This window comes from Labrus bergylta, chromosome 14 (assembly GCF_963930695.1).
Source record: "Labrus bergylta chromosome 14, fLabBer1.1, whole genome shotgun sequence".
NCBI lineage: Eukaryota > Metazoa > Chordata > Actinopteri > Labriformes > Labridae > Labrus > Labrus bergylta.
In genome coordinates, this window is record NC_089208.1 from 2,792,884 (window position 1) to 2,803,499 (window position 10,616).

General features: G+C 38.9%; 1 protein-coding gene across 1 annotated transcript in view; it reads right to left on the reverse strand.

Annotated features, from left to right (window-relative positions):
- lig3 (ligase III, DNA, ATP-dependent) overlaps window positions 1–9,275 on the reverse strand; it is a 22,655-nt gene extending 13,380 nt beyond the window's left edge. The window contains exons 1-8 of the mRNA XM_020647119.3: window positions 9,166–9,275; window positions 7,547–8,112; window positions 5,710–5,838; window positions 4,216–4,443; window positions 2,885–3,036; window positions 2,526–2,692; window positions 1,923–2,000; window positions 1,627–1,795 (exon numbers count right to left, since the gene is read on the reverse strand). Of these exons, the coding sequence (XP_020502775.1) occupies window positions 1,627–1,795; window positions 1,923–2,000; window positions 2,526–2,692; window positions 2,885–3,036; window positions 4,216–4,443; window positions 5,710–5,838; window positions 7,547–8,084 (1,461 nt within the window). The 5' untranslated portion in view covers window positions 8,085–8,112; window positions 9,166–9,275. The remainder of the gene's footprint in view (window positions 1–1,626; window positions 1,796–1,922; window positions 2,001–2,525; window positions 2,693–2,884; window positions 3,037–4,215; window positions 4,444–5,709; window positions 5,839–7,546; window positions 8,113–9,165) is intronic.
- Between the last annotated feature and the right edge of the window lie 1,341 nt (window positions 9,276–10,616).

Genomic DNA, 10,616 nt, shown 5'->3' on the forward strand with positions numbered 1-10,616 from the left:
TCAGCAAAACTGCATCATGAACTCAATTAAAGGTGACATATCCTCCTCCTCTTCTTCAGTTTAAAGAAGTCTCAGAGCTCCCCAAAACGTGTGTGAAGTTTCTTGTTCTAAATCCACTCTGATCCTGTATTTGATCATGTCTATAAACCCCTCTATTTCAGCCCTGCTCAGAACAGGCTGTTTCTGTGTCTGTACCTTTAAATATGTAAATGAGCTGTGTCTGACCACGCCCCCTCTCTGGAAGGGCTTGGGTGGCTCCATGCCCTATTGTTTACGGTGAGAAGGCAGACTCAGAGGGCAGAACAAACACCTAGCTGTGGCAGTGTCACCCACTTGGGGGAGGGGCTACTGCCCTTTGTGATGTCATGGAGGGAAAATCTTCAAACGGCCTGTTTGAGCACACATTTTCTGAAATGTGGAGCAGGCAAAAGCAGGAGAGGATGCTGCCCAACGTGACGGCACATCCACCTGCTGCTCCGACTGTACTGATCATGTTTCTCAGCTTTTTCTTCGAGCACGTCTCCCTTCTCTAATGAGTCTACTAGATCAAACAGGAAGTGGAATTAGAGTTTTATATTATGCACTCCTTTAAAAAAACAGAAGCAAGTTTTAAACTGGGAAAGTTTTTATTTCTGTGAGGAGCTGAGACCCGTGGTGCGTTATTAATTCATGAGCTGAAATGTGAAATAGCTGCCGTGAACTTTATGACTTTCCTTTTAAACTGTGTAATTAAAAGTCAGTGTGTAATGTGCAATTTAATGGTCAGTGGGCGCTTTGAGAAACTCATAAATCAGGCTGAATTAATACCCGCGTTTAGAAAGAGAGACTCAGAAAAAGTCATGCATTTACAGATGAGATTAATCAGTGAGTTCCAGCTGCTGCCTGTTAGAGAATCTAATGATGAGCCATCAGCTGGAAACAGATTCAACATCATATCCTCTCCTTCATGTGGATTTTAACCCTAAAGTGAAGGAAGCCTGCTACCTGTAAACATACTAAAACTGTTCTAAGACAGAGAGGGGGGTTACAACTTTAGAGGGAAACTAAACTTGAAACAGCATTATGCTCGGACCAATTTAAAAAGTATGTGTATTTCCATTTGTGGGGTGGTTTTGTGGAATGGTTTTGACGAAACGATTAAACAAAGTATGAATATAATGCAATTTAAAAAAATGTACAAAAGATATATCTTTGAAAAGTACAGAAATGAGGAAGGAGAATGTAAACGAACCGCTGTAAGAGCTGAAATGTAAACATTCAGGGCGAATGTGTCCAGTCAGAGCACGTCCAATAAATGTGCTCGAGGCTGGTGGGGAATCATGGGAGTGATTCTCTGCTTGGAAAAAGATGCTGGCGCTAAATAAAAAGGAGGCTAGGTGGACACAGGGCCTAAATACAGATGGTAGAAGTAAGTTCATCTATTTAAAAACTTGAGTTGTGCTTAAGAAGAGGAACCTTCTTTATAACAGATTTTCTCTGCAAAGAACAACTTCATAATAACGTGTGATGAATTGTCGGACCTCTGCACCTGTCTTTCTGGTGTCTTGTAAACCCAATATATCTGATATTGAATCACCGAGATAATAAATAAATCACTGAGTTTAAGTTTTTACTTGTGCTACTCACCAACATGGGCTGAACGGGGGTCATGAGCGAGGCCTCCACAGTGAGGAGTTTCCTCGGTCCTGACCCGTTGGACGCCTCCTGCTGGTTCCTCAACACCCGCTCAATCACGTCACCTAGGTTACGTGAGGCCTTGAAGGCATCGTACGCGTTTGGATCCACAGCATCCAAGCTGCACAGCAGGCAAACAAAACAAAAAAAATAAAATAAAAAATAAATGACGAGTTCAAGGTCTGTATGAAAAAACAACTGTTTTCATAAAATGTGAAAAGAACATGATGTCGGCAGGAGACTCTTACACGTGCTTTGCTCCAGAGTTCATCTTCAGGTCGTGTTTAATGAGTCGGATGATGCATTTCAGGTCATTACCGGTGCATCTGTGGAAGTAAGAGAATGCAAATGTAATTGCTGCAAAAGCACGATTACTGTGAAGAGAATAAGTAGTGAATATAAAAGTCATGTGAAGCTTTATTGCACGTTAATGCACAGAACCTATCTGTCATTTCTCCGCTATGTTATGGTTGAATGTGTAAGACTGACAAGAAGAATGTGTTGTCCTATTTATGTCATTTACCACACGTTAGGATTTGTTATTTTCCAGTTCAGAACTTCAAAATAATGCTCCTGCTGGTTTTACAGAAAGCAAACACACACAGCCCTATTTAAGAATCTGCTGCTGTGTGAGGCAGAATGTCAAATAACGACGCCTCGGGTTTGTGTGTGTGTGGGCGTGTGCGTGTGTGTGTGCGTGCGTGAGAGAGAGAAACACCCCGGGGCAGACAACCCTGAAAACAACCTAACACACACTGAGAATAAAAAGCAGTGCAAGCAAAAAAACCACTGGAAACAAACGACTGCAACATTAAAAGGAGCTTTATGAGGAGGAGGATTTTAATGAATACTTTTTGGCAATTTCCTCCAGCTCGGTCTGCTGCTCGTCCTCCTTGGTCAGCTGGGCGAGGCGGGTCAGGGTTGCATCTACTTCCTGGATGGTCAGGAGGCTCTTGGAAGCAGCTGGAAAGGATTTGCTGTCCTCAAAGAACATCCTCACTGTTTCAGACACATCACCCTGAACAGAGAGAGAAAGACACCAGTGTCAGGAGAAATTATCTGGGCTAGAGTTAAATCTCTGGAAAGGAGTTTTGTTCTGTTGACTGTTTAAAGTGTGCAGTATTTATATCAACATCTAGCGTAGCTCGTCTACTTTTACTCCTTTGCACATTGTAGGAGTTCATTGTGTGAGAACATGAGAATCACAAACCTGTTCCAGGTCGCGCACCATGTCGTCCTGGTTACATCTGAATATGCGACTGAAGAGTTTTACAATCTGCTTGTCGTTGAGGTTGTAGACACTTTTGACGACGCCCGGCAGGAGCAGCTTCACCGTCAGGTAAAGATCTCCGTGGAACTTATCTAGGATGGAAGAAAAAGAAGACAAATATTTGGTTGTTAAACTCCTGGATTCTGTTACAGAGGAGAATCTACTGAAAAACACTGACGGGACAAAAATGAACAATGGTGCTTTCACACTCGCACAAAACTCCTGAAATCCAACCTGTAAATGTTTTGGGGTGAACGCTAACAGCTAAATATTTCACACACTATACCCAGAATCTGTCCCGCCTACCCCTAGCTAAGTGTGAGAACGCAGCATGTTATCAAACAGCTTCATTATGTTTGTTATTTTCCATTATCAATCAATCAATCAATCAAACTTTATTTATATAGCACCTTTCAGAGAAATTAAATTGCAGTTCTAAGTGCTTAACAAGAGTGCAGAAAAGTTATTGATTAAAAAGTAGTTTATAAAATCATTAAGAGACTAATGCACACCAATAAGAATAAAAAAAAAGAGAAAAAGAAATACGACACATAAAAGCAATAAGTTATTAAAATGAATACATAGGAGAAGAATATTTAAAATTGGAGTAGGATAAAAAAGGCAATATAATAATGTTAAGATTTGAATTTATCTTAACATTATTAAATAGCACTATATAAAAGCCAGACTGAATAAATGAGTTTTAAGACTGCGTTTAAAAATCTCAATATTCTCGGCGTAACAGCTGAAAGCAGCATCACCAAAGGTTTTTGTCCTGCTCTGTGGAACAACTAAAAGAGAGGAACTGGAGGATCTGAGGGGCCGTATGTTCTTCTCCACTCTTCTGATGACCCTGTCAATCAATCAATGACATGTAGCATTGATATAAAGGTCAAACTCTGTCAGGTCGGGGCGCCGGATAGCCTAGCGGTTATGTTGCGGGCCCCATGTAAGGAGGCTGTAGTACTTGTTGCAGTGGCCGTGGATTTAAATCTGACCTCGGCCCTTTGCTGCATGTCATCCCTGACTCTCTCCTCAAAGTTTCCTGTCTCTCTTCAGCTGTTCTATCTAATAAAAGCAAGAGGCCACATCTTCCATGTCATTCTTTGACTTCATGTTTCTGGCCGCCTGAGACAACCCCCACCCCAACCCCACCACCCCTCCCGTCTGACAGGGAAAGTCTCCCGAACAAGATCTCAGGGGCCGCCTGTTTGAACTACTCCAGACATTTTCAGGAGTGCACATGTGGGGGAAAAGGCTCAGACACCAACCTCCGCCTGAGCCCTTCTTCAGGAACCGTTCAATGATCTGTGTCTTGGTGTTGTAGCTGTTGTTTTCAGCCACCACGGCGCAGAGCTTGCGGAACTCCCTGAGGAGGCAGTCCTTGTGCTGGGGGTCACAGAGCTGCTTGGACAAGGCGCTGCCCTGGCTGGCTTTTGCAGGGGACGGGGACGGGGACGAGGACGGTCCTGGGCTGCTGGAGCTGCCTGCCTTGGCGGCTGAAAGGAGAAGGGAAGTGGAACCATACATGTTATCAAACACTGATTGAGCAAAGCAGAGTCAAAGAAACACAATCCAGACTTCCACAGTTTCAATGATAAGATGTTGGTTTAGGGGATTCTTTGGTTTTCTGAGATTTTCAGACTTTGTAGTGTCGCTGAAGGCTGACAATTTCTCTGCCACGCTTTGAAAAACACACGAACAAAAAGAAAACACTTTTACACTTCCGTGTGGAACTGTTGTTTCCAAAATACACAGATCCATATTCATCGGACCTCGAGGGACTTCATGTCCTAGTTGTTCCTCTCGGGCTGCATACAAATCACCGTTTGCTCTGTAAATTCAGAGTCAGGATGCGTTTCATTATTTAAACTCGGCCTTTATTCTTTTTGAATTGGAGGTAATTACTAATGCATTTCATTGTAACAGCGTTTATGAAACATATCATGGATTCTATTTGTTTACTGCTACAGACTGAAAACTAGACGAGCCCTTGTACACATCTTCTAATAAAGGTCATCACAGGGCGACAGAGGAGGGCTGGGTAAGTAATGGAGTTTAAATTTAAGTTACTATTTTGATTCCCCACGATCATGAAAGCAAGAAAATCGAGATTCAATGATTTCTGTGCAGCATCTCGTGTTGGGCTCGTTTTATCCAGTGTTTAATCAAGTGTGGAAAATCAGCAGAGAGAACTCCCATGATTCCCCGCCTGCCACAATTTCATCTTTTCCTTCAGAGGATTAATCATGTGTGTTAAGTGTTTGTTGAGTTCATCACCACTACCTCAAAAACATAATTAATGAAGTGTATGTATTCATTGTTATTATATGTTATCATTTATTGCATCTTTTTCAAAGTGGTCAGCGTGATTAAGAGGGTTTGATTTTGATAAATTCATGTGATGCAGATGTTGTAAAATCTATAATTAATTGTGTTTAATCATTTTGATTTCAAATATCAATCAAAAGTAACCGTGACTATGTTTTTTTGCCACAGTCGAGCAGCACTACAACAGAATCAATCAGAGAGAATCTTTCTTGTTATTGTTTTGATTGAGAGCCCCCTAGTGACAGAATTTACGTACTGCCCGTTTAATTTGCTAGCCTTCCATGAGTGATTAAAAATAAAACAAGATTAAAAGATTTTTCAGAAACTTTCTGATTTAAAACTTCCTTTCTGGCTTTCTTTACCTTGTCTGTAGTACTTTTTGAGTGGCTCTGGAGCGGTCCAGAAACCCCTTGAAGAGAGAGATCACGTCTTACCCGTGAAGCCTGAGAACTTGCGTGGAGCGTTGAGTGATGGGTCAGCAGGAGGAGCCATTAGCTGGCCGCTGGGGTTCATCTTCGCCTGAACCTTCTTCTTTGGAGTTGAACTGACTTTGGCCATCAGGTCTATGAGAGGAAGAAGAATGGGTTTGATATAAAAGAGAACACCTTACCAGGTACAAGAAGAGTAACGGCTTTAATAAACTCACATCAGGACACAATAAAGATTTGTATGGCAAGGCTTCACTGCAGGAGACAAATTTTAATTTGATACTTTTTAATAAAATGTTTTAAATGATACGACCTCCGTTATTTAAATGATCAATTGTATTGAAAAGAATAGAAGCTTTTTTTAACCCAAAGCTGCCGTTAGAGAAAGACAAGGAGCCCTGTCTAAATCGCACAAAAACTTGACACATATACAAACATATTTGTGCTTTTTAGACAGAGTGAAGGAGTTTGCTTGCAATTGCTGTCAATTAAAAAATAATAAATTAGCCGATGTTGGGTGCCAACTTGAATTTCTGTTGCCATGGTATCAAAACATTCATCTTTACTTGTATTGGAGTTAAAAATTCTGGTATTGTGACAACTAGAAATCGGTCTTGGTCTCAAAACCACTTTTTGAAGGTCTCTGTCTCGGAATTGAAAGCACTTTGACTCGGTCTTGTCTCGGTCTCAGACTGGGCGGACTCCGGATTTTAAATCAAGACCGGTCAAGACCACAACTGACACAATTTTTCCAAGTCATTACTGTGATTAGAAGGAAAACGCCTCTTTCTAAAATAACTAATAACTTCAATTAATTTGTAGTTTGATTTTTATCCCTCGGTAAAACCTGCAACCTTCCAGATGTTTCAGTCTAAGTGAGTGACACGCCCCCTTCACACAAGTTGATGATTTCTCAGTTATATTCATGGTCCTGGTCTTGACTCGGTCTTGGAGCACTCTGGTCTCAGGTATGTCTTGGTCTCAGTTAGTTCACTCACGACAACAACACTAGTGACGACTCAATGCAGCACTACAGTAAAATAATGTTTGGTCCTAAATAAATCAAAAATATAAATAACTAATAAAATCCAGCTCCTTTTCTTAATAAAGTGAGCAGTCAGTAACAACAACCCTTCATGTCATATAACGTGGTGACTCGTAAGTTGATCTGGTTAAACAGGTATGCTGCTGACAGTTCAACAGTGAAGAGCAAGACACACCCTGCAGGTAATAAAGAATAGGACAGCATTATCAAACCATTGCTTATTAAAAATTAAACAATAAGTGAAACAGGAGTTCTTGTTTCAGAGCAGTACTGATGTGTGATGCACTTTCACTCTTTAACTACATTATGGGATGAATTTTAAAATTCCAATTAAATGATATAATACTGAAAGGTGAAGTTCTGTGGACTGTAGATGGTATCAACACTGCTTTGGTCCGGTTTATTGACTGACAACTAGAGGTTGGAAAAAAAATCGATTTATTTAAAAAAAATCTAAAAAAAAGATTCTTATCTAAAGAGATTTTAAAAATATTCATAAATTCCCTTTTTGTGGCTATTATCAGTCACTCCCTGCTAAGTGTTAATGCTAGCTCTTTCACACAGTAGAATGCCAAATAGAGCAGCAAGAAATTCAGCAAGTCTCACAGATGACTGGAGGAGATCCTGAAGTATGAACTTATTCAAAAATAGACTTTGAAACCATAAATCCAGAATCTTTTTAAATCAAATCGTGACTCCAAGAATAGAAATCTAATCGTGAGACACCCAAAGATTCCCAGCCCGAGCGACAACTGTTCCAATTGTGCGATGGCAGAATAAATCCTAAAGAACCTGTACCTGACACATGTTTGTTGATGATCTCCTTGTCTTCATCCTGCAGTTCCTCCCAGCCCTCCAGATCTGTGATGTCCTCGATCTTCTTGGTGGTAGCTCTTGCCCTTTCCAGCTTTTCGAATATGCACTTCACATGATGCCACTCCTTCATCTCTCCTGCAGACTCGCTGAAGGGGTTTGGCACAATCTTCCCTATGCGCACTATGCCCTTTTGGATTTTGTCCTTGCATTTCTTGCATCCTGCGGTGCCTCGTTTGGCGTACTCCACTATGAACCTTTGTTCTGACATGTCAGGCTCGCTGGAATAACACCGATGTTGGTAGAAACGGGGAGGATTGTTTTGGAGAAGTCTTCTCTTTTGGATAACCACAGAGAAGGGATGGATGTCCCTGAAAATCTGCAACGAATCACCAGTTGTAGGTTTGAAGCATGAAGACACAGAAGAGGCTCTACACTCTCCCCACGGCCTGATAAGTGTGCCAAGAAGTTGTCGACCTATCCAAACAGCCCTCTGAGTCAACAGAATTAGCTGTCTCTGCATCCAGAGGTGATAGTGGGCGGGTTACAACCTAAAAAAAAAACAAAGGAACACATTGATTTAGACAATTACGAGTCCTAAAGTAAGGCTGATACCATATCAACTGACTATCTGTCTATCTGTGTGCAACATGTCTGACCATGACCCGCTGATAATCTATCCTATAACTTTCCATGTTTTTATCTCAGTGTCTCAATTTGCTTAATAAAATAAAATAAATAATAAATAATAAAATTAAATTAAATAAAATTAAATAAAATTAAATTAAATTAAAATTTAAAAAAAATAATAATAATAATAATAATTTTTTTAATTTAATTTAACTTAATTCAATAATAATAATAATAATAATAATAATAAAAATAAATAGAATAGAATAGAATAGAATAGAATAGAATTACTTTATTGATCCCAAACTGTGAAATTGTGGCGTTACAGCAGCAGGTTGTCCAAACACACAATATTAGGAAATCTAAACACAATATAATATTAAATACAAAGTAAATAAGCACTAAAAATATCAAAACTAAGAATGAGAATATAAACAACCAGGATTTAATTTAGCATTACTAGTCTTAAATATGAAAGATTAAATGTAAATGTGCAAAACAGAGTTGTAAATGGTCAGTATTGACATAAGTTAAAAACATATTATCAGCAGAAACTATTCAATATAATCTGTGTGCAACATGTCTGAATATGTCCTGCTGTAAGATGATTTACAGCCCAATGATCCTGCAAACATGTAAACAAAGTAGTAGATACAATTATATAACTTTAATAATAACTCATTGTTTAGTAAGGTGTTATCTAATACTTTTCGTGCATGTGTACAGATAATGTCTTCATTTACTGCAGCTACTTCTTTGTCAGTAAAGTCAAACATTAGTGTAAAGTGTGTTTTACTTTCCGACTAGTGACACGAAGTCAATGGTTAGGCTGGCTACTTGATTAGCATTAGCATCGACGTTACACACTAAGTCCCACACACAACAAGAGGGCAGGCTAATAATAAATTATGCAAAAACTAGGATAGAAGTGTTGACTTTCTGCTGATATCTTCACAAATATTAAGCTACTGTACCTCGTCGGAGCTTAGTTTTATATGAAAGAACGGTTAGTATCGCTGCACCTTCTCATTGTTGTGAGCTAACGGCTAAGCGGTGTCAAGTTAACGGACATTAAGCACTTCCGGGCTTGCTTTTTCAAAATAAAAACGCCAACGCGAAAAATGTTTTAATATTGCAATACTCGCGAACTAAAGTTATATTTATGTGCGTGTGAAACCGTAATATACCTCGGACATTACGTTACCCCACCTATCAGACAAAATAAAAAAAGAATTGAGTGTAAGAATAGGTGCCGTTCTAACTTTATTTTGTAGGATTTATTTAACATACCGGAAACTCTCTGTGAAATCCTTTTAACTTGCGGCAGCTTTTGAAAAATGTACACGGCATGGGCAACCGTGGCAAGCACGCGAAATGGGGCGGGATTTGGATTAAAGTAACTATTCTGATTGGATAGCCAGAGTGTATGGTCGTGAATGGACTTTTAATACAAACAGCACCACCTGCTGGATGAGCCCAAGAAGTACAAATAAGAACCTATAAATAAATATAAATAAAGGGTTTTATAACTATTTTTGAGCTTTATTGTTATATTATTAATTGTATTCATGCTTTGCGGGAGAAGTGCATTTATATACAAATTATTAGTGCAAAATATAAGATTTTTCTCATGCTTTATTTAGGAAAATAAATACAAACAGTAACCATGATTGCCGCATATTCAGTGTGTTATTTTGTGGGGTTTGTGAGGATGGTGATGGTTCTCTGCTCCCTTTCTATTTTCCTGATTGCCCTTTCCTTTGCCAGTCACATGAGGAAACAGTCATGCATTGCTATTAAAGTTGTCAGTTACCTGCAAGAGTATTTATGGTGGATTTACAGTGCAGTTTTGATTTGCTTATTTCCATATATTCTATACATATAAAAGTCTGAGTAAGAATACCTAATGATTAGTATGCACCATCAATATGTCATTGTAAAATGCACAAACAAGATATATATTTAAATATAAAGGCGGGTGGTCTACTTTATTTGTTCACTTCATTTGTCTGTCTACTCGCCGTTATTGTGAATAGTTTCTGCTGATAACATATCTACACTCATGCACTTTAACTTATAGAATCACTGATTGCACAGTTCCCTATGTCAATACTGATCATTTACAACTCTGTTTTTGCACATTTACATTTAATAATTCATATTTAAGACTAGTAATGCTAAGTTAAATCCTGGTTGTTTATATTCCCATTCTTAGTTTTGATATTTTTAGTGCTTATTTACTTTGTATTTAATATTATATTGTGTTTAGATTTGCTAATGTTGTGGTTTTTACTCATATTGTGTGTTTGGATAACCTACTGCTGTAACGCCACAATTTCCCAGTTTGGGATCAATAAAGTAATTCTATTCTATTCTATTTATTGAAATCAAACTCCATCACAAAATGATAGTAAAAAACAAAACA